The following is a 27,243-nucleotide window of genomic DNA, read 5'->3' as shown; positions in this document are numbered from 1 at the left end:
ATTTCTCTCTTATTGATGTTTCTAGCTCTCTATCCCTCTCCCTTCCGCTCTGTAAAAAATCAATAAAATATATTTTAAAAGATAAAAATAAAATAAAATTGTGGCAATCGACACACATGTAGTTTCTTTTAAATCTTAGGCTAAAAACAAATGTATACAGATGAAATATGGTGTATCACCTGCCAGGCTATGATCTCTGACCAGCTATTTCATCTTTTCCTTAACTACTTGTTTGACTCCCAGGCCATCAATGGAAATATTGAGGCAGAAGAGGAATTTATAGATGGGGAAACAGTTAAGGAAGGATATTTATGTCGGTTCTGAAAACAAATAAGATACAAATCTGCTCATCATTTTTTATGATCCCTATATGAGCACATTGTGCCAGGAATTGAATGTGCTAACTGGCAAGGACCGGGACTATTGGCAGGACCAGGAGTCTTGGGCTGAGTAGAAATGTTGAGACCAGAGTGCTGACGTGTAGTTCTTAGTAAGTGCCATGGCCCCAGGAAGCTTGGCTCAGGTCCTTCTAATACTTCCTGTTCTTTTCTTTTTTGTTTTGGCATTTGTCTCTTCGTTGTGGCACTCTTAAGGCAGAGATGCCAGGGTCATTTCCTGTCTAATAGCAAAAGGACAAGCCAGGCCCCCAGAGGTGGGAGGCAGGCAGACTGTGGTGAGGAAGGGAGCAGGTGAGCTGGCAGCACCTTACCTGATATACAGACTACTGCTGTGTTAGGCTGCGAGTGCTGGCTGTACTTCCTATCTCCCGTTTTTCTGTCCTTTCTCCTCTATCCCCATCCTGTTCCTTTCCATCTCTCCCACCATCACCCTTCTCTCACCTTTATTGTTCCTAATGATAATTGCTTGTAAGAGCTTTATTATACCTTTTGTCCTCCTCACTCATAGATAAATAGATAGGTACATAGATAGATTTCAGAGCGGAAGGGAGAGGGAAAGATAGAAACATCAATAGCATCAATGACGAGAAAGAATCATTGATCAGCTGCATTCCCCCTGCTGGGGACCAAGCCCACAACCCAGGCCTGTGCCCTGACTGGGAATCAAACCATGACCTCCTTGTGCATAGGTCAGCACTCAACTACTGAGCCATACTATGCAGACCTCCCCAATCTTCTTGACTTTAAGGGTGTTTGATCTGCTTCCTTGCGAGTTTATAACGCTAGATTTATCAACGAATGGGCCTCCAGAAGACCTTCCCTTGTGTACCACGGAGCATTTTTATAGTCACTTCAGATGAATGAAGTTACTTGGACTGACGGTCCTCTTGAAGCTAAAAGGCAGACTGACTGCGGAGCCTCTATTCTTCATGTCTACTTCATGCTCCTCTAGTGCACCCTTTTCCCCTTTTTAACTGGTCAGCCCCCTCGGTAGTTTTTATCCTAAAATTAAATTATTCCCTTTTTATTTTGTTTTCCTTCACTGATCATCGTTGGTGCCCACCCCTAGCAACTGGTGACGATGATGACTGGGATGAAGACTGGGATGACCCCAAGTCATCTTCTCCCTACTTCAAGGATTCAGAGGCAGCCGAAGCAGGAGGTGCTCAACGCTTAAACAATCGTGCTGGCTCCTCGTCGATGAAGCTGCCACTTAACAAGTAGGTTTAAAGGGAGTCAAGGCACAGGACCTCTGTGTAGGAATAGACAAGATACAAAGAGGCCTTTTCTCTTCTCAGTGATTTACAAAGTTTTGTAATTTGCTCACTTTATTTATTTGGATCTTAGCTTGGTAGTTTGTTTTAATACTAGAGGCCCGGTGTACAAAATTCATGCACTCGGGGCCGGGGGTACCTTAGCCTGTGTTGCAAGAGGGTGCAGGCCAGGCTGAGGGACCCCACTGGTGCACAATTGGGGCTAGGGAGGGACGTGGGAGGTTGGCCAGGCAGAGAGGACCATAAGAGGGCTCCAGTACATGTCCGGTCTGACTAGTTCATTCCTAATCTGCTTCACCCCAGCAGCAAGCTAACCTACCAGTCAGAGCATCTGCCCCCTGGTGGTCAGTACATGTCAAAGTGACTGGCCTACTGGTCAACTATCTGCCTGCTGGTCGTCAGTGCACATCATAGCAAGTGGTTGAGTTGCCTTAGCATATCATTAGCATATTACACTTTGTTGTGTTTTTTTTTAAATATATTTTATTGATTTTGTACAGAGAGGAAGAGAGAGAGAGAGTTAGAAACATCAATGAGAGAGAGTCATCGATCAGCTGCCTCTTGCACACCCCCTACTGGGGATATGCCCGCAACCAAGGTACATGCCCTTGACCGGAATCGAACCCTGGACCTTTCAGTCCCCAAGCCAACGCTCTATCCATTGAGCCAAACCGGTCTTGGCAGCATATTACAGTTTGATTGGTTGAACAGATAACCAGACAGCATATTGCGCTTTTATTATATAGGATTTTTTTTTTCACTTTAAAGGAAATATTTGTCCTATTTAATGATCTGCAAACACTGTTTTTACCTTTATCAACTCCAGGATGTATTTAGGTTTCCTTACTAACGTCACAGGAAAACCAAAACTAACTTTCTTTAAATATTTTATTATTTATTGGTCATTGATCGCTTATCGAATTACCAGGCATTGTACAAAGCAGTTTGTATACATTCTCACGAGAGCCTCATATCCCTGTGGTACATGTAATCTCTGTTCTGTGGGGAAAACTGAAGCCCAGAGAGGTTAACTAACTGCCCAGACTCACACAGGATTCCAGGCCAGTCCCTCAGTCTCCTAAGTACATGCTCTAAACTACATTGCTTAAGGTAATTAAGATTGTTTTCACCTAGATTTCTCTTATATTAAAAAAGGCTTTGAGTCATACTTGTAGATGCACTGCTTAACAAGAAGGCAGGTGGTAAATATGGACGGAGTACTGTAGCATTGCTTGGTAGAGAGTTCTGGATAGTCTGTAGTTCACACCATAGAGCTTGAAGGGGATATAATTTGAGACTTCCATAAGAATCTTCAAGTGCTCTTTCTTTCAGCAGTTATGTGTGAAATAGTTTTCTAAGATGACTGATACTGTTTCTCAGTGGTCCAAGCCCATGATTCAAAGCAGATACCAAGGAATGTTAACCTGCGTCTGGAAAAATATTGTCAACATAATGTTTGATACCTGTATCTAGTTACCAGGCTCCAGTTCTAGATCTGCACACATATGCATACGTTAATAAGCCCTACAGTCCCCTTAGTATATTTAATGAGCATCAGTGATTAAATATCATCTTTTAGCTACCCACTTTTTCTATGTCTCTGTCTGGTTTCTTCCATTATGTATTTTCATGTTCGGTTTCTTGTGTAAAAAAATTAGTCATTTGTTATTGACAATATCCTGTTTCTTAGGGACAAATTTGAAGTTTTCAGTATGGTCAGTAAAGATGTGTATTTCTCTCCACTGTTCTTTAAACCTGCACACAGAATGTATTTAAAACCCATTTCAGTGGAATGTATCTCTTTGTCCCAGTTTGAAAATGAGGAAGTCGAGACTGCACCACATGACCGGCCAAGTTTTCTGCCAAGTTTTTGTGGCTAGAAAGTGAGGTTGTGGCTGGTGCCCAGGCCCGTGGCTCCACCGCCTATTCTTTCTTTCCACTGCTCGACGCTGGCTGATACGCTGTATAATATTAGAGAAGTTGGAAGATCTGGTTGAGCCTCAGCCACCTAACCTCTAAGTGAAGGGGCTGGCTTTAAGAATTTTCTGCTCTAAAATTTCATTCCTCTTTGAAACCAAGTTAAAACAGTCCTCATTTGCATCTGCAAAAATTTCTAATCCAGTCTTGTCTTCTTTAGAAATAGTACTTTGGATGGCTATGCATGTATTCCAGCTTTTCTCCAATTTTAGAAATTTGCTTTGGATTTAGATTTGATTTCTGGAAGTAACCAAATTTATTATGTTTTAGGTCTCTGTTTTCTTTTGTGTTGGGAAAACTAGTTCTTTTGTCTGTCAAAGGCAGCTTCTTTGGGATAATTGTGGCTGCCCTGAGGAGGGCATATGTTGAAAGACAGCTTTAATTTGGATCTAGAAATGCTGTGTGTGGCCATTACCCCGTGGTCAGCTCTCATTGGTATGCTCGGTAGCGTCTCCTGTGATGTGGGGGACATTTTTCTGGTATGCCCTTCACTCTTTGTGGGTGATAAAGTTAGGCAAATGGAGTGCCATAAATATCACACTTTCTGGAGTCAAACTGTTCTCTTACCAGAGAAAGCTTAATTAAATGACTAATTGGCCACCACACAATCTGATTAGTTTAAGTTTCATTTACCACAGTTTCCTAGACCTAGTACACCTGTGAGACAGACAAGGTTAAGGTGGTTGTATTAAGTAAATGTGGATGAGAGCTGTATAATTCTTTTAAGAAAGACGTACGTCTCACGAACATTTGTCTTCATGTTTAGGTTTCCGGGATTTGCAAAACCTGGGATGGAACAGTATTTGTTGACTAAGCAACTAGCAAAACCCAAAGAGAAAATTCCTATCATTGTAAGTTTGTTCATTTTTGTTTGTTTGCTGTGTTTCTGACTAAGCTCTCTTATATCTCTTAAAACTAAAAGGTTATTAGTTATTTGGAAAGTTTCTAAACACATTTAATACTCTAAATAACTGAGTATGTGCTAGTATTTTAAAAGTACTAAAGTTAATTAGCATAAATTAATGTCTGTCATAATGTTTAGGTATTGTTTACATTTACCTTTCAGATTTAGTAAATGAACCAACAACACCCTTTAGTATCTGTATTTTTAATAATTCTTTGTCTGTTTTGTGTCTTGAAGTACCTTTTACATGCTGTTTTTCTACCTAATAAACCCAATTCAAATATTTAGGTTTCTGCCTGGCAAAGTCCATGCATGCTATCAGAATTAAGTGCCTTTTCCACTAAGTTGATATAATTAGTCTTTCTTCCAGTAAACCTGCTCTCAGGTCATAATAAGGAGCTAGCAAATAAAAGCTGACAGTAATGACACCATTCAGAATATCTGTCTTAGAATAACTTGGCTATTACATCACATGCACTGGCTCTTCAGTTTCACCCAAACATTGATTGCTGGTAGATTTTTTCTGTCTAAGCATTAGATAGCCGATATTCTCAGATAAAATTCTGGGAGAGAACTGTGGCTCCTTCTGACCCTATTGCCTTACCCCGGTGACTACGGGATGGGGGAACCTTGAGTGTAATCATCATAGACTCAAACAAGGAGGAGGAAACATCTGGTCTTAATCCATAATCTCCTAGGAGACTTGATAAAATTGCAAGAATGATGTTGGACTTATTTTATTACTTATTACATCTTTGAAACCTGGAAACCTCCAGAGAGAAGGGATGTGGCCAAGACCCCTTTTTTCCTTCTTTCCTCAAAGCAAATTTGGGGTAATTATCTTCTGAACTACCCTAGAACAGATATTCTTAATGGTGTCATTAGATTAAATTTTTTTTTCCTTCAGACCTTTTGTAAATACTGAACATGTATCATTGTTTTTGTTTTGTTTTATTTTTCATTAAATTTAAAATTCCACATAGTTAAGAGGCCCTCGCCCTGCCCCCTGGATTCGCAAAGGGGACTTTGTCACAACTGTGGCAGTGGTGTAGAGCTGAAGGACCCCAGCTTATGTACCAAAGTCGTAGGTCGAAGTGCCCTGCAGGCAGACTGCCTCTGTGGGCTTCTTGTGTGGAAAAGGGAGCCCAGGAGAGCCATTCGTCTTCAGGAAACCGAGAGGAAGTAGAGACCTGGTTCTTGGCTTTTAAGGCACAGTAACCCTTCCCACTGATACAGTGGACCCTTGTGTAGTGAGCAGAGTCCATCAGAATTGCTCTCGTGCTGTGATTGTGGGGAGTTCCCCAGCGGCTCCTCTGCAGCTTTAAGGGTTTTCTGGATCAGCACTCCCCTTGGGGAGCCAGAGTAGCTTGTTGTCATAGATCTTCTCTCTAGCACCTTATTAAAATTCTCTGGACCCCAGTCATCATCCTGACCTAATGGCCCCTGAACTTGCATGCCCCGCCCCACTTTTCCTTCCTTCCACCCTTAAAAAGAAATAGGCCAGGGTATACAGAAAATGGGAACGTTTGATGGCAATGTGACATTTTTCAGACATACAAGGCTGTAATTTTTTATTTCACAAGCTATCAACCCATGAGAGAAGGGAACATTTTAAACTAGCCCTTTATACATATAACTAAGATGGCTGGACCAGAGAGAGAAAACTTGTGTTCCACCCAGCATTCCAGCGGGGAGGGAAACGGGCATCTTCCCCTCCTGGCCTGGAGGACCCGGATGAGGAACAGCACTATTTGCCTGGCGAGCGTGTTCTTCAAATAGAGCTCAGCGGGAACAGAGAACATTGATGTGACCCTCAAATAGGGGCAAGAGCAGCCCTCCAAAGGACCCCTAGTCCTAAAGAGAACCTTGATGACTTGCATCAACTTTATTTGCGGGTTTTCCTTATAACAAAGTTATCTCTCCCTTAAACGTTATGTAGGTTGGAGATTATGGCCCGATGTGGGTTTATCCTACCTCTACCTTTGACTGTGTGGTAGCAGATCCCAGGAAAGGCTCCAAAATGTATGGGCTGAAGAGCTACATTGAGTATCAGCTGACGCCCACTGTAAGTACCCGAGTTATCAAAAGCTTATGTCACTAGTTAGAATTGGCTTTTTTCTTCATTTTCTGTAATTGGCATTGTAACTTTTTCTCCTCTTTCCCTTATTTTGTAGAATACTAATCGATCTGTAAACCACAGGTATAAGCACTTTGACTGGTTATATGAACGTCTCCTGGTTAAGTTTGGATCAGCCATTCCAATCCCTTCTCTTCCAGACAAGCAAGTCACAGGTGAGTGTGTGTGCCGCTGAACTCAGGGCGACAAGTAAAAAGACTCCAGTTTTTAGAGTTTCCCGATATAAATCAGTAATGGCATTTCCATCCTCTAGAGGGGCCAGATGGAGGAGTTTGGAGACAGTAGCTGCATACACTATACATACCGTACATGTGTTTGGAAGTGACCTAAACACCTAACAAAGACTCATAAAGTTTTCTATCAGAGTTCTTGAATTCTAGCGAAGTTGTTGTGTCTTTATTGCTACACCCTTTCTTGTAAAAGAAGTACATGGATGTTAAAATGATACCTGAGAAATGATCCAAATAGCTTGAAGTGGAACCTCAAATCTATGGCCCCGCTGGTGGGAGCACTTCACGCAGTCAGATGTCTTGTTTGCAGTAGAGATGTGTAGGTATCCGGGGTAGAAGCCACAGAGCTTCCAGCTGTTAATGCAGGCGCTGCCAAGTTTTCTACCCAGTTAGGAGGTGACTATTTGTAGTTAAATGTTTTTATTTATCACTGAGAAGCCCTCTGCTTTTTCTTATTTAAGGTGTTATTTTCCCCACTTTGCCCTGCCCCAAGTAGTCTGTTGAAGAATCCACATGCTGCCAGAGCCCCTTATAACCTGCCATCGGAAAGGACTTCTGTGTCTGTTTTGAGAACTGTCATTGATTTTTTTTTTTTATCTCCTAGTATAAAACCTGGAAAAATAGTACTCAGGATTTGTTATGTTTTTCTCAGAATAAAAGTTTATAACGAAGCTGAGCTTTACTGAAGATTGGGAAGAGTTTTAGTAAGTAGGTATGGAACTGATAAGTACAGAAAGGAAAGGATCAAAGATGAGAGTGCGGCTTAAAGGTCTGGGGTAGATAGCCTCTGAGAAGGGATGACATCAGCAGGCTAATCCTAACCCCAAAGCAGAACGCAAAGCAGAACGCAGAGTCTGGGGAGGAAGGCTCCTTCCCCAGATGTCCGAGAGGACCAGACAAGGTTTAATCCTCACCCCGTAGCGTGGAGATAAGTAGTTTAGAGAGGAACTGAGAATCCTAACCAGCCGAATGGCAGAGCCGGCTAGGACACTTCGGTGCTGTAGTGAACTTACCCCTGCCGGGGTCCGAGGGCCCAGACACGGCGCCGCTGTCTCCGTTCAGAAACGCCGAGCCGCCCTGCCGGCATTCCGAAGCTCGCTGTTTAACATGAGATGTGGACCAGCTTATCTTAGTCAGAATTAGAGACCTTAGGATAAGAAGTTTGTTCTCCTTAAAACGTTACCTTGTACTTATTTTCTGTTTCTCTGAGAATTTTTGAGGGCATGGAAACATGTTTTTAAAAAGTTGTTTTGATTGTGATTTTTTTTTTTTTTTTTCAAAAATTTCAAATTGTCACAGCAGAATGGGGAATGGGGCTGGGGCTGCATTAGCATTCTCACCCTCATCTGGGTGGCCCTGAGCAGCCCCTTGGGCGGGGCACATCGGCGGGAAGCCGTGTCAGGGTGGCCAGGCTGGTGTCTCTGCTGCCTCCTTCCACTCGGAGGGGTCACTGTACCCCCAGTCCTGTGCCCGGTTCACAGTCCTCCTTTTGTCATCCTGTCACTTTAAATAGCAGCTTGCTTTTTAAAATTTTAGATTTCTTTCCCTGAAAACATCAGTCTGCCTTTCTCCATATTTTCAAATTGCAGTTCGTTTCCTGAATGTTATACTCTCCTTTATCAACTTGACTGGCCCAAAATGTGGAATGAGTGGATTGAGTTATTTCAGGGCTGAGGAATTTACAGACCACTTAGGTTTTAATACATTGTTTAGTCTAAATCAGATAGCTGTGCTGTTTTAAAGCGTCGTGGAGTCGTGGTTCTCTTCCCATATTAAGGTTTGTATGGTTTTTTAAAAAAAGAAAAAGTTCAAGCCCGAAGCCAGGGGGATGCCAGAGGAAAGCAGAAAGCACAGCCCGTGGTGTGCAGAGAGCTGAGCCTTGATTCACTGCCTGGGAGATGTGCTGAGGAGACTGGAAAGCACAGAAGCCACTTCTCTCTCCCTCCTCTGGCTTGCCTCCTGCCCCGATGCCACAAGACCATTATTGTGTAAACTCCCCTCGCACTCAAGTCTGGAGGACAGAATAGAAATGCCAACATATGATGTCACGGCATTTCTGTGGACTTGCTGAGCTGTCCCTGAAAAACCTACAGCTATCATTTTTTATTTATTCACAGATTTGGGGCTTTGTGAAATAATATTGAATGAATCTGGCTTTACTCCTGGGTGCAAAACTGACATGTTCACATTCTTAGTGAAAACCTAAGCAGGGTTATTAAAAATGGGAAAAGGAGAATTCCCTCCCCCATTTCCCGCTCCCCCCCCCCCCAAATTCTCTGAAACATGCTATAAAAATCTTACCAAGCACAAAATAACACCTGAAATTATTTGGAAATAAACCAACTATGTCAGAAAATTTTCTGGAAGAAGTTAAGAATCAATCAATAAATAGGCTATGAACTCGTGGTATGAACTCACTTGGTCATAATGGGGAATTCGGTATAACTCAGGTCTATGCTGATTTATCGGGTCTTTTTCTGTCCCTCCTTATATCTAACAGACGAGACTGTTTCTGCACAGCCTAAGCTTATATAGTACTTAATCTCTGTCCTAGTAAGTGCAGAATTTGAAGTGCTTTCATATACAGGACCTATCACACAAACACACACACACACACACACACACACACACACACGTACACGCACCATAGATGATAAATTGCTTTTCACTTGCTGCTTTCAAATTTTGATTTTGTTTTGTCTTTCAGAAGTTGGATTCTGCTATATCTTGGCGAGGGCTCTTTATATTTATCCTACATGGGGTGTATTGAGCTTCTTGGAAGTGTAAATTAAAGTTTTCCATCAAATTTGGGAAATTCCCCCACATTATTTCTTCAAATATTTTTTTCTTCTTTCTCTTCTCCTTTGGCTTCTCCCATCATGAGGATGTTGATGTTTTCTGAGGCTCTGTTCATTTTACATTGGTTTTATTTCTCTCTGTTCTTCAGATTAAATAACATCTGTTTATATTCAGATTCACTCTTTTTTTTGTGTGTGTGCCATCTTGAATCTGCTGTTAAAACCTTAGAGTGGATTTTTAATTTCAGTTATTGTATTTTTAACTTCAAAATTTTTCAATCTTTTTTTATAATTTCTGTCTTAGTCTCTATTTGTAGATTCCTCGTCATACTTTTCTTTAAAATTTTTAACATGGCTTCCTTTTAGTGCTTGGAACATATTATATTTATAGAAGCTTCTTTGTTGTTTTGGTTTTGTTGTGAAATTCAACATCTGGGAACACTTACAGTTTCTCTTGACTGCTTTTTTCCTCATATGGATCATGCCTTGCTGTTTCTTTGCAATCTCTTAATTTTTTGTTGAAAACAACATTTTGGAGAATATATTTTAGCAATTCTAGATTATAATTTTTCTCTCTGAAAGTTGTTGTTTCTGTTTGTTTTATTTGTTTGTTTGATTTACAAGTAACTTGCGTAGGCTAAGTCTCTGAAACATGTCTCTCCTATGGCTCAGTTTTATTTTATCTTTTAAAGTAGTATGGCTTCCTAGGGTTCACCTGTGTCTGTGTGTCTTGGTGGTAAGCCTGCCTCAGGCCATTGAGCTTCTGTCCTCTGCCAAGGGACCTGTGAGTGAGCAGGGGAGCCCATTCGAAGCTCAGGTCATTTTCAAGTTAGCCCTGGTTTTCCCTTCTTTGAGGCCCCTTTTGTGTCTCCTTCCCATGTGTGTGTAGCCTCAGGTTGGCTGGCCTGGACCCCAGCAAATCTGCCCTGTCTCTGCACTGGGCCTCGGCCTGAAAGTCTTGGCTCAACCTCGTCACCTTGGCTCCTGGAGCTGTTGGCCTCCCTGTTCACCAGCCTCTGAATTGGCACTGCCCCGCCACTGAGCATGGGCATCTCCCACACTCCAGATCCAGTGAGGTCCTTTCCTCCCCGAGAAGAGCAACTGCCCATCTTCACTCCTGCTCCGTCCTGGTAGAACCCCATGCCGGCCAAGGAGAGATGGAGGGTGGGGGCAGGAGGGGAAGACAGGAGCAGCCAGAAGCCAGACGCCACAGATTTCCACTGGCTTTGCCTGAAGTACAGCAGTTTTGCAAACACATTTCTCAGATGGCTGCTGGCCTTCGGTGGGCTTCCAGGGCGCTGGTGGTTTTGCTTGTTTGGGTTTATAGTCATTTGGGGAACTGGGTTAGCTGATTGCCTCACTTGACTGCAGCTGGAATCTCCATTGCCAGAAGCCTTTTAACTGATACCCTGTTTCCCCGGAAATAAGACAGTGTCTTATATTAATTTTTTTCTCCCAAAGTTGCGCTAGGTCTTATTTTCAGGGGATGTCTTATCTTTCCATGCGCTAGGTCTTATTTTCGGAGGATGTCTTATTTTTGGGAAACACGGGTAGTAGCTTTGTTTGGTAGGCTTATAAAAATGGCAGCTTTCATTATTGCATTCTTGGAAAAATTGCTTTTTCTATTTTCAGTTTAAGTAGCTTAAAAAATAAAATGGGGGGAAAGAGCTTCAGTCCTGAGTTACTTTGCATAAATACTAAACTTAAATTTGTATATCTGAGATTATACAGCATTTGGTCACATTTTTATAAATATAGAAATTTCATATGCTTTTATAAGGATTATTTATTAAATTCAACAATATTACCTTTCTTATCAATAGGACTTAATATGGCCACAGATTACTTTATAAGAAAGAGAAGGTTTTTCATATTGAAATAAGATTTACTTTAAATTTTTAAAATACTTTAGGAAACCTTGAGGAAAATAGCATTTTGAGGTTATAATATTCTTATCACAATTAAAAGGTTTGTTGACTTGTTAAATTGTAATTTCATGCTTATAAACTAAAAAGTCTATTGTATCATTCCTGTGGGTCTTTGATAATTCACTATGTTACTTGTTTTTATTTTTCTTTATATTATTTTTTGTGAATCCTCACCTGAAGATATTTTTCCATTGACTTTTAGAGCAAGTGAAAGGGAAGGAGAGAGAGAGAGAAACACTGATGTGAGAAAGACTCATCAGTTGGTTGCCTCCCACACAAGCCCCATCCGGGACCAGGGATGAAGCGTGCGCCTGCTGTCTGCGAGGGCTGCTGTGGAAATCACCGTGGCTTACCTTTTACTAATAACTTTCTACCAAGGAGCCATTAGCTCTATAAACAGCTTTTTGACAAAGTGGTAATCCTATCGGCGCATCCCTTGCAGGTCGCTTTGAAGAAGAATTTATCAAAATGCGCATGGAGAGACTCCAGGCATGGATGACCAGGATGTGTCGGCATCCAGTAATTTCAGAAAGTGAGGTTTTCCAGCAGTTTCTAAATTTCCGGGATGAAAAGGTATTTGATAATTGTCATATTCACATCAATTTTATGTCTGAAAGGAGTTAAAATTATGTCAGTTGGATGGTTATTTCTGATCTTCTCTACAAAGACAATGGGGATAGAAAGCTAAATCCCAGGGATAGGAAATTAGTCACAAAGTCTGAAAGAACTGCTTGCTGGGATGGTTCTCCATCTGTGGAGAACAGATTGGCCAGAGTAGAAGGGGCAAAGGATGTGCTAGGCTGAGGAATGGTTCTAGATGCTAAAAATAGGCTAGACTCCAAACTATGCAGGATATTACCAGCATGAAGTGAGGGAAACAGGATGAATTATTTTTTTTTTATGATCATATCAATTTTTTTAAAAATTGATTTTAGGAAGGGAAAGAGAGGCAGAGATCATAAAAACTGATTTTTGTAGTCAAGAACTCATGTAGATGGATGAATACAGAAAATTCCAATGAATCTACAGAAAAATTACTAGAAATAAGTAGTTAGTGAGGTAGTTGGTTATAAGACATTGCATATTTGTATATTGGCAATAAACAGAAAATGAAAGTATAAAATACTATCACTTACAACAGCATGAAAAATATCAAATTTCTAGGAGTAAATACAAGGAAATTTACAAAAGACATAAAAAACTATGGGACACTGTTGAGAAAAATAAAAGACTTAAACAAATTTTCCAACATTATCTTTCATGGATTGAAGGACAGAAAAAAATGTCATATGTAAAAAATCAAAGCACTGAGAACAGCCAAGATCCTCAGGAAAAAGCACGAAGTGGGAGGAGGACTTCTTTGGATATCAGGACTCACTGTAAAGTTAAGAGTTTCAGAAGCAAGGAAGTGACGTAAAGGAAGACAATAGGCCAGCAGAGCAGGACAGAATGCTCTCCTAATATCTGACACAGAGGATGCTGATTCGGTGGGGAAGGACGGTCCTTTTAACAAACGGTGCTCAGTCCATTAGGTTAGTGGTCGCCAGTCAGTGGTCCGTGGACCACTGGTGTCCATGAGGTCCGAAAGGTTGGTGACCGCTGCATGAGATGGCACCACTGGAGAAAACAAAGCATGGTGCCACCTGAACAATGTACTGCTGGTCTTGTTAGGCTGACATTAGCATGGTGGCTATGTGTGGCCTTATATCGGAGAGGTCCATTTAAGTAAGCAAGAAAACTGGTAGAATAGAGGAGATAAAACAAAATTGGTAAATTTTTGATAATTGTTGAGGGCTGAGTCTTACAGGGGCTTATTGTTCTTTCTCTCTACCTTTGTATATGTTTGGAAGTTCCATTGTATAAAGTTTTAAATCAATTCCAGATCATTCTGAGGTCTAAATTTGAAAGGCAACCAATAAAGCTTCTAGAAGGTGACATGGGAGAATAGCTTCATTACGCCTGAGTAGGGAAGGTTTCTGAAATAAGACAAAAACAACTAACCATACAGGAAGAAATAGGGGGTTTTTAGAAATTTAGATTGCATTAAAACTAAAAACTTCTGTTTATCATCAGAAGCCATTGTGAAAAACAAACTAAGATATGAACAAATATGACCAACCAATGGCTGGATTTTAGAATATAAGAAAGAAAACCCAAAGAAAAAGGTAAAGTAATCAACCCAGCAGAAGAATTGTAGATTTGATTAAAGACCTCTCAAAAGAAAGTATCGAATCCTCAACAAATGTTTAGAACAATAATCTCATTAGTAATCAAGGAAATGCAAATTAAACCACAGTGAATACCACTAAATATTCACCAGAGAGGCTAAAATTAGAAAGTCTGATAAGTGATGAGCAGCTACAGGTGCTCGCACACTGCCTGTGGGTGTCAGAATAGGTAAACAGTTTCATATTATCTAAAGTGGAACAGTTTTTTATTCTTATACCTAACAGAAATTTGTGTGTGTGTGTGTGTGTGTGTATGTGTGTATACACACACATACACACACACACACACACACACACTGAATGGTCATATTATTGATCTCTGAACACATAATAATCTGGCCACTCAGTATATATCCTATATAATAAAAAGGCTAATATGCAAATTGTCCGCTGGACCAGGAGTTCAACCAGCAGGCAGGCCAGCCAACTGCCGATGTCCCCTCCCCCTGGCCAGATTGGCCGGACCCCACCCATGCACGAATTCATGCACCGGACCTTGAAATATCTGAGTGGCCAGATTATTATGCGTATAGAGATCATCATAATATGGCCACTCAGTGTATAGGAAGACATACATAGCAACTTCATTCATAACTTGGCAGGGGCCAGGGGTGACTACCAGTCATAGGATGGGTAAATAAATGGGGGAGTATTTATATAAGGGAATATTGTATAGCTATAACAACAGTGTGAATGCATCTCTTATACACAGGTTGAGCCAAAGAAGCCAGATACACGAAAAATGTATAGAGATCTTTGCTAGTCAAACTAGGAAAACTATAGTTTAGGGATTCATGCCTAGGTGGTAAAATTCTAAAGAAAAGTGATGAACCAGCCATCATAAAGGAGAGAGAGGGTAATGGTTAACTTGTGGGGAGAGAAGGGTGGTGACTGGGGAGGGACATGAGAAGGCTTCTAGAATGCCAGCTCTCCCCCGTTCTTGGTCTGGTGGTAGTTACACAGGAGTTTGTGAGAATTCCTTGCATGGGGCACTTTTCTGTTTGTATATGCATATATGCTATATATAACTTGGAAGAATATGTTTTTAAACTAACTCATAGTACTGGTTCCTATCTTATATTTTAGAAAAGTGTTAACCTTTTTCAGAACTAAACAGCCTAAAAATTTAAGGCACCGTGTCCGAATTCATAGGTGCGTTCCTACTCCCTGTGTTTAGATTGGAGCGGCTGGGCACGGAACAGTGGCCGAGTCACCTCACTCACTCGGGAAGGGCTGGGGCGCTGTTCACATGAGATCACGTTTGAGATGTGCAGGATATGGCCCATGGGGCGGGGGGGATGGCGGCGAGCTGCTTCCTGAGAATCAGAAAGGTAGAGACGGTCAGTGAGCCGATTCTACCAGAGGGTTTGAAAGACCAGTTTAACTCATGACCCTCCCTTTTACAGGAATGGAAAACTGGGAAGAGGAAGGCCGAGAAAGATGAGCTGGTGGGACTTATGATATTTTCCACCATGGAACCGGAGGCCCCTGACCTGGACCTGATAGAAGTGTAAGCGACCTGCCAGATCCGCCTCCTCCTCGGCTATGTGCGCCGCCCGTGCTCCGTGCTCACGGTCCGGCAGGGCGGCGCGGTGGGGCTGGGGCAGGCTCCAGGGGAGGAAAGGAGTGGGCTCGTGTGAAGCACATCCCCCGAGAGCACACGGCAGTCTGCTTCCTTTCTGCCCTCCGCACTGGGCTCGGAGCAGAGGTTGGTGGTGACTCCTAGTGAAGCGCGCGGAAGCAGACGGCTCAGAGCCAGTCACACCCACGCACAGTCCGCAGAGCGGAGTCTGAGCATTGCCTCGAAGGAAGTCATCTCTGGTCTGCTTTATCTGTGCTTTATCTTGTCATCTGCTCTTTAATGTGGGCTTGCTGAGGATTTGCAGTAAAAAAAAAAGTCTTGAGGTTTGTTTTTATTTTAAGAAACCTCTTTCTTATAAAATCATTGCATATGTGTTACCAAAAACATAGACAAGGAAAAAATCGACACACCACCCAGTCTTCCAACTACCCAGAGAGGAAGTCAGTGTTAACATGTCGGCCTATAGTTGTCGTTTCCCAAACCCTCCTTGGTACAAAGGTGTCTAAAGGAAAATTGTTTAAACAGAAATGACCTCACAACGTGCATTCTCTTTTATCATCGTTTTAAAATTTGAGGAGTGTCTCATGTGCTCGCTTTGGCAGCACGTGAACTAACAGTGGAACGACACGGAGATTAGCATGGCCCCTGTGCAAGGACGACACTCACATTGGTGAAGCGTTCCATAATTTTAAAAAAGTATCTGGCGATGATTTTTTTCAGGTTGATAAATACTTTTTGCATCCTTAAGGAATTGATCAGTTCAGAATCACCTTAGAGCAGTGATTTTCCATTTTTTCATCTCATGCACATAAACTAATTACTAAAACCTTGAGGCACACCAAAACACGTTATATTTTTTGCCAAGCTGACAAAAATAAAAAGTAGCTATAATTGTGATTCATCCACACCAAGTGGCTATTGTGTGGGCTGCTGTCAGTTTGTACCTTGGCAGTCTGAGGGGAAGAGGCCAGTGCCCTGACGGAGGGGTCAGGTGCCACACGTTTTACATCCCCGAGGCTCGGGGGAATGGCTGCGTGTGCAGGCTGGTTCTGGGCTCACGGCTGGGAGAAGGAACGCCTGCCATAGCCGCCCCTCTCATGTTTTTCAGGTTCCACGGTACTGCCCACGATGGAATTTCTCTAAAGATATCCAAGAAATGAGGGTTTTATTCACTTTAGAATAGTTTTACTTGCCATTCACAAGGAGTTGAGGGAAGGAGGGAGCAGAGTAAAACAAATGGCACGTTTCTAAGTAGTTCTTTAAAAGCCTGGATCAGGCCTGTTTGTGAGACTGGTTTGCTTAAAGGGCGGTGGTCCTGGTGCAAGGACACAGGCCTGTGGCTGCCTTTGGGGTGAGGCTCCTGGCCACCGAGATGTTTCTCCTCCTGCCCGATGCCGGCATTTTTCCTTGTGTTTGCCCACAGAGAGCAGAAGTGCGACGCTGTTGGAAAATTCACCAAGGCCATGGACGACGGCGTGAAGGAGCTGCTGACGGTGGGGCAGGAGCACTGGAAGCGCTGCACCGGCCGTGAGTGCCCTCCGCGCCGCCCGCCCGCCCAGCTCGCAGGCAGTGAGGCCCGCTCTGCGGCCTGTCACCCGGGGCCACACCCCTGGGGCAGAAGAGCATCTAGTGACCTTAGTCGTGTCCTCCCATAGCTAGCGATGAACCTCACTTCTCCACCCAACTCAGCAGCAGACAGTCGGCTCTCACGAAGCCAGTTCGGGAACTCTTAAAAAAACACCACATTTGCTTAAATACTTCCAGTTACTTGGGGGTTTGTAATCTATGAAAAACTTATCCTTTCTGCGTGCTTAGAGAATGGTTGTAGCTCATTCTTTTAATTTTTCAATCTCCATTGGCCAGGTGTTGATTTGACTAGCACCCTAGTTTTTAGGAAAAACCAATGTGATTGGTAGGAAACATAAGACAGGTTGGGACAGGAGCACTGCTGAGGGGCCAGTGGCACCGCCAGGTATGCTTCCTGCCTGCCGTCCCCATGTCCTCCAGGACGTCTTGTCCCCTCACTTCCCTTTGTTTGCAGACTGTCAGCCTGCTGGGCCGCGTGTGCTGTGTTCCTGAAGCATGAGCTCTGGTGTCGGATTGCCCGGCCCAGACACAGGTGTCCATTGTGGATCCTGCCACAGCCTCCCCCTCCCTCCCTGAGGCTGAGGCTCACCTGTAACATTCACTCAGGTGTCCCACTGCCTCAGGATGGGAGTCTTCTCCTCTTCCATCCATCCTGCCCTCACTGCCAGCACAGCCTCTGAGTCCCGCAGAGAAAGCCCGGTTTCTGAGCTGTAGCTGGGCCTCACCCGTGATTGGCTGGGCTGCTCCGCTGAGAACGAGGTCCTGCTAGTCTGTCACTAAAACCTATAAGAATCCTGGTCATCCCCAGTTATTTTTTTAAAATAAAAATGGCTTGGCTTTTAAGTATAAAAATAACACATGCCCACTTTAACATTATATTAATACTTTGGTGCTCAGCATAGAAAGGAGGTTAAATTATATGTTTTTGTAAAGATTTTTTAAAGATGGAATTTTTCTTCTAAATAATGGAAAAAAATAAATTTGAAGTCCAATAATAGTTTTAATGAACAAGAAACTGAATGTGGAGGGACTTGAGGGTGAAATATTAAAATAACAAAGCCAGTGAGGAGCAATTCTGAGGTCTGTGACCCAGACTTGGAAGGGAGGGGCAAACTGGGACCTGCAGTCCAGTCTGGCGTCCCCCACTTTTGTAGTGAAGTGCTGCGGGAACAGCGTCCCATGTACTTCCGTGTAGCCGTGGCCTCTTGTACATACAGTGCACAGCGGAGGGAGGAGTCGCAGCGGAACCTGTGCCCCACACTGCCTGGAGGACTCACTGTCCAGCCTCCGAGTGGCCCCTGCCATCCACACGGCTTATACCAGCGGATGAGAAAGCTCACATCCTTCCTGCCTGGTCCTGGGGACTCCCTCTGCCTTTTTCTCCACACCTTGTTGCTTTGAGTTTTGTTTTGTTTTGCAAATAATCAATCATACATACATAGCAGAGTGGGGAAAGCCATGTAATTGGAATCAGAAGTGCCACATCCACAGTTCCGTTAGCCATGTGACCCCGAACACGTCACTTTACTGATCTGTGTTCGGGGTCACATGGCTAACCCTCCCTTCCTACCCCATGAAGCGGAGGGGTGTCTGTATTGGGGGAGGGGTCGATGTGATGGAGTGGGTGGCCTGTGTGACAGACAGCATGTGCGCACTAGAATCGTCTTCTAACAGCTGCCCGTCCACGCAGAGTCATTCAGTATATGAGAATGGGCAGTGGTGCTGGTTAACAGCATGCACCACTCATTCAGCAAGTGATTACTTATAAATTGAGAGGATTTGATTGGGGGGGAAAAACAATAAATTAAAAAAACCCTATGATTTTATTATAGCATATAAACTATTTTGAATCACTTCAGATTTCTACTATTATAAAAGTAATCACTTTTAGAAAATAGCTGAGTCCCACTTCAGTCTGCGGGGTGGGCTGGTTGACGATGGATTGCTTTTTCTCTTTCAGCACTACCCAAGGAATACCAGAAGATAGGCAAGGCCCTGCAGAGCTTAGCGGCAGTGTTCAGTTCCAGTGCTTACCAAGGTGGGCTTCACTTACTCACCTTACTCACGTTCGCGTGTTATCCAGACAGCCACCCTGCAGACTCCTGCAGACAGGCCGGAGCGCTGAGCCAGCACCTTGGCATCGACCCAGATTGGCTGGGCTGCTCCGCTCAGGCCTTCTGCAGCCGCACCGTGTGACTTTTGAGAAGAATGGAGGGTTGTTAAGTGTGTTTTCTTGCCAGCTTCTTTGCCAGAAAGCTGCACACTGACTGATAATTCACATCAGGGACAATTGCCTTCACTATAATACGCTATTGTCCTTATTTTTTAGAGTCCTTATCTTCTAAGTAACATTTATGATGACATGTTATGTGGCCAGTGGGAGAGAGGTGGGAGTGAAAAAATATTGCCCATGCACAGTTCATTGGGAGGCTTAGGTGATGGGTAAATGTAGGGATTCATTCCAGTTTTAAAAAGTCTGAAATGTTCTGTCATAAAATTTTTAAATAAAATGAATGAAAAGACATAACTTACAACCACTGGCAACTGTGATGCTTTCAGGTGAAACAGATCTCAACGATGCAATAACAGAAGCAGGCAAGACTTATGAAGAAATTGCCAGTCTCGTGGCAGAGCAGGTATTCACATACCCACACAATTCATGTAATATTTTATGCCATCTAATCTACATGCTTAATTTCAAGTAAGTTTTAAGACAAATGCTCCAATGGTTATCCTCTACTTTTCTACTCCTATTTATCTTTTTAAATTGTATTTGGTAATAGTGCTTCTTAGATTTAGCTGAAGTGATGGATAAAGTTGTCATCAAGAAATTTAAAAGAGCCCTAACCGAGCTGGCTCAGTGGATAGAGCGTCGGCCTGCGGACTAAAGGGTCCCAGGTCAAATCTGGTCAAGGGCATGTACCTTGGTTGCAGGCACATCCTCAGTAGTGAGTGTGCAGAAGGCAGTTGATGGATGTTTCTCTCTCATGGATGTTTCTAACTCTATCCCTCTCTCTTTCTCTCTGTAAAAAAATCAGTAAAATATATTTTTTAATGTTTTTATAAATCTAAAAGAATACCTTCCAGGGTCGAGGGTTGGATCTGTCGTTAGCCGCCAGGGGTCAGTGTGTGCAGGAAGAGCACTGCTCAAGTCCCCTTTGGACTCTCACTTGCCTCGGTTCCCCCTTCGGGAAAGTGGCGGTGGAGGCACCAACCTTGGGAGGAGCTCGCTCACAGGGAGCTCAGGACTCAACGCTAATGAGGCGAAGCTCCCGCTCCAGTCCCAACACCAGCCGTCCTCGTCCTCGGCACAGAGCGGCGTGGACTGGAGTCGCTCCTCTCGCAGATAACTGGAACACGTGCCTCCAAGGACATGGTCATCTAAGTTGTTTCAAATCCCTGAATTTAAACATTTTTTTCAGATAGCTTTTTAACGTGTATATACACAGGTGTCTGTGGACACACACTCATGTCATTAGTTACTCTCTGCTGCCTGTAAAAAAGATTGATTTTTAGAACTGTGCATGACATAGCTATTAAAAAAATCATAATTCAGAAAAATAGAAAATGTTAAAGTTGCCACTTACAATGATTACTAGACTTTCTAATAATATTTTTACATTTTCTGCTAAAATTTAGACATTAAACTCTAACATCTTATTTCCCTGTATGTAAACATATAGTCCTAACATTATTTTCCTCATGATGTTGTATTTTGGACCCAACTACAATATTATCTGATGTGTCATATTTTCTTTACAACCTGTGGTAGAGGATATAGGACTCTGGGGTTATTTTCTTGTAGGAAAACTAAGCTGAATGCGTAAGCACTCAATAACTTGATGAGTACCTGGGGGATTTGGCTAATATTGTCCTCAGCTAGGTGTTTTCTTTTCCTTGTTTGTCCGGATTCCTCTGCTAGTAACAACCAACTTGTGTCTTGTTACAGCCAAAGAAAGACCTCCATTTCCTGATGGAATGTAATCATGAATATAAAGGATTCCTTGGCTGCTTCCCTGACATTATTGGCGCCCACAAGGTAACTGGATCTGGAAGTTGACAGCAGACGGGGGGTGAATGGGGAGCTGCAGGCACCGGCCCCACCTCTCCCCCTCCTGAGGCGGGAAGCTTTCTGGGACCCCCGGAAGTCCTTCGGGCTTAACTAGCAAGGTCCCCATCACATGTTTGGATATAAGAGCAGTTGTTTCTTTTGTTATTAAAAAACAATATTATTTTGAAGGAACTAAACATATGAAATCTTTATGCATGTAGTTAGGTATCTTGATGTTTGAAATCCAAGACAGTAACAGGAATGGTCCTCTCTTACCAGTGAGACCTTGTCAGCTGCTGGGCAAGTGCTCAAAGACCCTGCCCTGGCGCAGGAAATGACCGCAAGTTTTCTAGTTAAAATTCACAGGGTCAGTGTTTGCATTATATGTTTATACATAGTATAAAAAGGAAAGTATATAATTCCCATCAAAAGTATTTTTAAACTAAATTTAAAAATTGACTTAGGGTATACTCAGATTTTGTTTCTGGTTAATTTTTATCTCTTTCAAAATCTGTATTACCTCAAACTTAGGGTATCTTACAGCCGTGGGACTCGGGACACAGTGCTGTGCGGGTTTGTTAGGAAACTACGAAGGCTGGACGGGACCATTTTAGCATTTGGCTTCACTACTATAATTGAAGTAGGAAGAGATTGCATACGTAAATAAGAAGTTGTGTGCAACTTAGGTAACTTAATATAAATCTCAGAGCATTTTCCTGATCCATTCATCCGTTGATGGACACTTAGTTGTTCTGTATCTTGGCTGTTTTAAATCGTGCCCCAGTGACCTGTGAGTGTTGTGTCTCTGGGGGAGTGATTTTGTTTCCTTCAAATATGTAACCAGAACTGCTGGGAGAGTAGATCTTAAATATTAATATAAGGAAAAAGATCTCATCATAAGGAAGAATATGTGTAATTCTGTGAGGGAGATGGATGTTAACTAGACTCACTGTGATGATCACTTCAGATAGACACATGTAACAGGTCATTGTGTTGCACATCTTAAGCTAATGCAATGCTGCGTGTCATTGCATTCCAGTAAAACTGAAGAAAAGTAAAATTACAATCTCAGTAAATAACTCAGGTCCGTTAGCTTGTTGGAGGATGTATCCCACTGAGTGAGAGTTCTAGGCACGAAGCCGAATTTACCCGTGAGCGAGGAGGTCTTTCCAGGCGGCTCTGAGTAACGCGCGCCGTGAGGTGTTCAGCAGCTTCTTCGGCTCCTTCCATCGGATATTAATTTAAAATGGACTCAGTGCTCGCTTAGCACCAGCCCGTCAGTCCTCCCCTGAGCGCAGGGAGCGCTGTGCATGCACCCCAAGCCCGTCCTCCCCGAGTGCCCAGGCACCCTGCCTCCTGCTGGGCGCTGCCTGACCTGCGGTGGCCCACGGAGGCTCCGGAAATGAGTGCTCCGGGCTTCCTGCTTGCCCGCAGCATAAAACCCAGTCACAGCTCAGTGACACCTTCCACGAACAGTTACCGTGGCTTGCAGGTGACTTGAAGGAGTCGTGTGTAGTGCTTTCCTATGTCACCTTGTAGCAACCTTGTCCAGTTCAACATTAAGTCATTCATTGTAAAAGAAGTGGTTGCTTGGTTATATTTTAAACTGAGGACTGATGCTTTCAGCTTTGTTTTACTGATGCCATTTCACTTCTCTGTTTCACAGGCAGCAATAGAAAAAGTGAAAGAAAGTGATAAACTGGTTGCAACTAGCAAGATCAGCCCCCAGGACAAACAGAACATGGTGAAGCGCGTCGGCACCATGTCTTACGCGTTGCAAGGTGAGGAGTCTGAGCAGGGGGCTGGTTTCCCAGCAGAGCTGCTGTTTCCGGGTTTCTCCGGAGAGAAACCCAATGGGAACCGCGGTGAAGTCAGGCTGGTTTGGAACATCCTCATAAGCCACTTGGTCACAGGACCCCAGTGTTGATGAAAACTGACGTGGCTATGAGTGACGGTTTGATTAAACTTGCACATTTTTATTCTATCTTAGGGTCATTGAAGGTGCCTTTTCCAGCCTTAAAATCAGCACCTTCCTAATGCTCTGTCCAATTCCCACGCTCAGCTGTTAGCAGCCTGGAGCCTCCGTGGCCGAGGACCATGGTGTGTAAAGGCATTTGGAGGTAGCAGTTGGGCACAGTGGACTCTTAGTGAAAGGAAGAGTTCACTGCTTTTTACGTGGTTGAGTGTTCTCCTAGGAGCAGGAAACAGGTTTGTCCTGTTTGGTGGACAGATAGAATATTCATGGGAAAGGAGGAGACACGGATGCTCTAGCATAGGGGTGTCGAACTCAATCAGAGAAGGGGCCAAAATCTAAAATCCAGCCTAAATCGCGGGCCGAATGGTTTACTGAACAGTCATAAACTGTCATTGTGATGGAAACGCAGCAGAGTGCAGTGATGACAGCGCGGTGCGGGCCACATTGCAAGGCCTGGCAGGACGGATTTGGCCCGCGGGCCTCGTGTTTGACACATGTGCGTCTAGCACAAACAGAAGCGTACACAATAGTGCGCAATGATGCCCTCGGCCTTTGGGGCTAAAACATATTTGTAGGTGATTGGGGAATGAGCGTTGGTGATTGTGGAGAGCCTTGAAAGCCAGGCAGAGGAGTCTGGACTGGGTGTGGGCAATACAAAGCCATGAAAAGGTTTTGAGAGAAAAAGTGCTCACAGGAGAAGAAGGGCTTGCTGGTGACGTGTACACCTTGGAGGGCAGCATTGGCTCGACCACGGCCGGAGACCACGGCTTGTGGGTGAAGTTGGAGGACCCGAGGAAGGTGTGCCGGGGCGGGGACAGCACCGCCGGCCGGCCCTCCAAGGGGCACTCGGGGCGAGGGGTTCGTGGGAGGAGGTGTAGGAGAGATTGCCAGCTCTGGGCAGCCAGAGCGGAGATGGGAAGCCGCCCTGCAGATTTGGGTGCTCAGGGGTTTGAAATAGGGAATTTGGTGTTGTACTTGTCTTTGAGCTTATCCAATAGATAAACGAAGAGCTTCAGATAGCATAGAGGTCAGAACAGGCAGCTTTTTGTAGGCGTTGATGCCAGCAGTTGGCTCTCTGGGCCGGGAGTGGAAGGGAAAGGCGAGCAGCAGCTGTGGTGAGGAAGCCTCGGTGGCGGCAGTGGTGGCAGTGGGGGGAGGGGTGGTGCCGAGAGACTCGTTGTGAGGAGGGGACAGCGGTGCGCGGGCAGTGACGCCCCATTAAGGATCAGGTGCAGAGGGCCCATCGGTGCCTGGCTAGGTCCCCGTAAACACACCTGACCTTCGCAACTGCAGGCACCTGCAGAGAATACACAAATCAACAGAGTCCTCCGTCTCCTCGGAAGTGTTTGCCTTGGCTGTCCAGTGGTTTTTCTAGTCTCTGTAAAGGGAGCTGGCACTGCGCTGAGAACCTGGCTGGCGAGGAGCCCAGCGGAGCAGAGAGGCCAGGCCCGTGTGCAGTCGGGGACTGACTGGTGTGCTGGTTTTGGTTGTAGCGGAGATGAATCACTTCCACAGTAACCGGATCTATGACTACAACAGCGTCATCCGTCTGTACCTGGAGCAGCAGGTACAGTTCTATGAAACGGTAAGTCACCCTCTCACCCCACTGTCTGTGCAGAGGTCACTCACTCTGCATTAAGTTAATCTGCTTGTATTTTTTAATCCTAAGTATTAAACCCAAAGAGGCTAAATATTTCCTAGGGTTTAGTTTAATCTTTTAATTACCCCTGCCTTTCCGGTTTTAGTAACACTGGTTAATATAAAGGTTTTCTTTTGAAGAAGGGGGAACGGGTGCCAGCGGGGAGGTGCCGAGAAGACCCTATTGTGTGGTCCTTCCCTCCCTCACTGCCTCTCTGTGCGCAGGGAACACTGCTGAATGGATGAGGTCACCCTGCCGCCCAGTGGGCTCAGCCGGGGAAGGAGCCTGGCACCACTCGGGCACCACAGGCGGCCTCTGTTTGTGACTGAGGTCTCAGTGCACCAGGGGACCACAGAGAGGAAATTAAAGAGAGCGAGGCCGTAACTACTTCATTCAGAAACCAGTGAGAGCGCAGTTTTGTACTCTCTGACCCATTGTTCACCAGAGAGCCAGGCTCCCGCATGGAAACGAGAAGTCGGCCACCTGAAGACAAGCACTGCCACTTTATCATTGTCCGTGTGCCGGCCGCCATGTTCTCAGTCTTCCACCGTTCCACGGTGTCATGTCAGGTTGTCCAGGGCTTTAGTAGGCAGGCTCCAAGCTCAATCCATGCGTGTGTGGTCTTTGGACTAGACACCGCCCAGAAGTATATTACTTACATATGCACATACACATACACATACACATATACATACACATACACATACACATACATTTACATACATACAAACACATTAGAGCGTGCGGTGATTGTCCTTCAATCCAGCCTGCACCCCCTCGAGGAATGTCCGACTGCCCATTTAGGCCCGATCCCTCCTAAACGGGCAGTCAGACATACCTCTCACAATCCAGGACTGCTGATTCCCAACTGCTCACCTGCCTGCCTTCCTGATTGCCCCTAACCTCTTCTGCCTGCCAGCCTGATCACCCCCTAACCACTCCCATGCCAGCCTGATTGATGTCTAACTGCTCCCCTGCCAGCCCGTTTGCCTCCAGCTTCCCTCCTCTGCCGGCCTGGTCACCCCTAACTGCCCTCCCCTGCTGGATTGATCGCCTTCAATTGCCCTCCCTTGCAGGCCTGGTCCCTCCCAACTGCCCTTCCCTGCTAGCCATCTTGTGTCCACATAGGGGCAAGATCTTTGACCACATGGGGGCAGCCATATTGTGTGTTGGAGTGATGGTCAATTTGCATATTATCCTTTTATTAGATAGGATGGAGGCCTAGTGCATGGGTGGGGGCCAGCTGGTTTGCCCTGAAGGGTGTCCCGGATCAGGATAGGGGTTTCCTTGGGGTGTGGAGTGGCCTGGGAGAGGGGCCAGTGGTGGTTTACAGGCCGGCCACATCCCCTGGTGACCCAAGCAGAGGCCCTGTTATCTGGGTTTATTTATCTGATACAATTGAAACTTTGTAGCCTGGAGCAGAGCCAAGCCTCCTGCTCGCTCAGTGGCGGCAGCCTTTTCTGTTGGAATTTATGTATCTTCTATAATTGAAACTTTATAGTCTGGAGTGAAGGCCTGAGCCGGCCAGGGCTGCTGAAGCTTGGCTTCCTCCATTGTGCGGGAAAACCCTAGCCTCCTGCTTTTCCAGCTCATGGCTGCTGCCATTTCTGTTGGAATTTATTACCTTCTATAATTAAAGCTTTGTACCCTTGAGTGGAGGCCTGGGCCCACCAGGGTGTGTGGAAAGCTTGGCTTCCTCCATTGCTGGGGAAATCCAAGCCTCCCTCCTGCTCTTTGTGGCGGCAGCCATGTTGGTTGGAGTTAATTTGCATGCTCGCTCTGATTGGCTGGTGAGTGTAGTGGAGTGATGGTTAATTTTGCATATTACTCTTTTATTAGGTAGGATACACAACACACACATATACACATGTATATATATATACATATACATATATATACAATATAAAAGAAACTTTATTAAGTCTAACATAGTTATTAAAATGTGCATATTTGTTCACGAAGCAACCATTTCTTCAGTGTTATACTTACTGCAAATGCTCAGGGTCCCAGGATGACTGAAACCTCTGTCTTCAGGAGTGTGTGTCCTTGGGGGAGACATAGGCATGCCATCCCTGAGGGATAGCAGTGGCTTTCTGTTGAAGGTGGTAGCAGAGGGGTGCGAGCACGTGGAGAGCCCCTTGGCTAGGTCTTAGGAGCTCAGAGGTGGAGGGATCCTGGGGCCTCACTGGAAGGGAAGGGGATGGAGGTAGGGAGGCTCTCGGAGGAGCATCCACTTCCCTGGGAGCATCTGGTCCGCCTCTGAGAAGGTCTCTCCCACACCAGCGGGGGAGAGCCTGGGTGCATAGACCCAAGAGGCTGGAATTGTTACAGTGTTAACTCAGAGGAGCTGGAAATAATGGGTCCCTGTGCAGCTGTGTGGCCGTGCTATCTCAGACCTTCTCTTTCCACCAGATTGCAGAAAAGCTGAGGCAGGCCCTCGGCCGCTTCCCAGTGATGTAGGCGGAGCGGAGCAGGAAGAAACTCCCAGTGCGTCCCCGACCTGGGGCATGCAGTCCAACCCCCTCACCCCGACTC

The 27,243-nt window shown here is 44.6% G+C and overlaps 1 protein-coding gene and 1 non-coding gene across 5 annotated transcripts in view; both read left to right on the top strand.

Moving 5' to 3' along the window:
- SNX9 (sorting nexin 9) overlaps positions 1-27,237 on the top strand; it is a 61,464-nt gene extending 34,227 nt beyond the window's left edge. For all 4 annotated transcript variants that reach the window (XM_045572845.1, XM_036413529.1, XM_045572846.1 and 1 more), the window contains 13 exons: positions 1,468-1,618; positions 4,416-4,500; positions 6,493-6,618; positions 6,728-6,845; positions 12,089-12,219; positions 15,281-15,384; positions 16,880-16,983; positions 19,004-19,081; positions 19,603-19,679; positions 20,993-21,082; positions 22,761-22,875; positions 24,563-24,654; positions 27,121-27,237. In XM_045572845.1, coding sequence (XP_045428801.1) covers positions 1,468-1,618; positions 4,416-4,500; positions 6,493-6,618; positions 6,728-6,845; positions 12,089-12,219; positions 15,281-15,384; positions 16,880-16,983; positions 19,004-19,081; positions 19,603-19,679; positions 20,993-21,082; positions 22,761-22,875; positions 24,563-24,654; positions 27,121-27,168 — 1,319 coding nt within the window. In that variant the 3' untranslated portion in view covers positions 27,169-27,237. The remainder of the gene's footprint in view (positions 1-1,467; positions 1,619-4,415; positions 4,501-6,492; positions 6,619-6,727; positions 6,846-12,088; positions 12,220-15,280; positions 15,385-16,879; positions 16,984-19,003; positions 19,082-19,602; positions 19,680-20,992; positions 21,083-22,760; positions 22,876-24,562; positions 24,655-27,120) is intronic.
- Positions 16,043-16,146, top strand: LOC118706291. Its single transcript, XR_004983994.1, has one exon. It is a non-coding gene; the product is annotated as a U6 spliceosomal RNA (small nuclear RNA).
- Positions 27,238-27,243: the final 6 nt, after the last annotated feature.

Source organism: Pipistrellus kuhlii, unplaced genomic scaffold (assembly GCF_014108245.1).
Source record: "Pipistrellus kuhlii isolate mPipKuh1 unplaced genomic scaffold, mPipKuh1.p scaffold_m20_p_5, whole genome shotgun sequence".
Lineage (NCBI taxonomy): Eukaryota > Metazoa > Chordata > Mammalia > Chiroptera > Vespertilionidae > Pipistrellus > Pipistrellus kuhlii.
The sequence above is the reverse complement of the archived record's forward strand: the minus strand, read 5'-3'. Positions and strand labels throughout refer to the sequence as shown.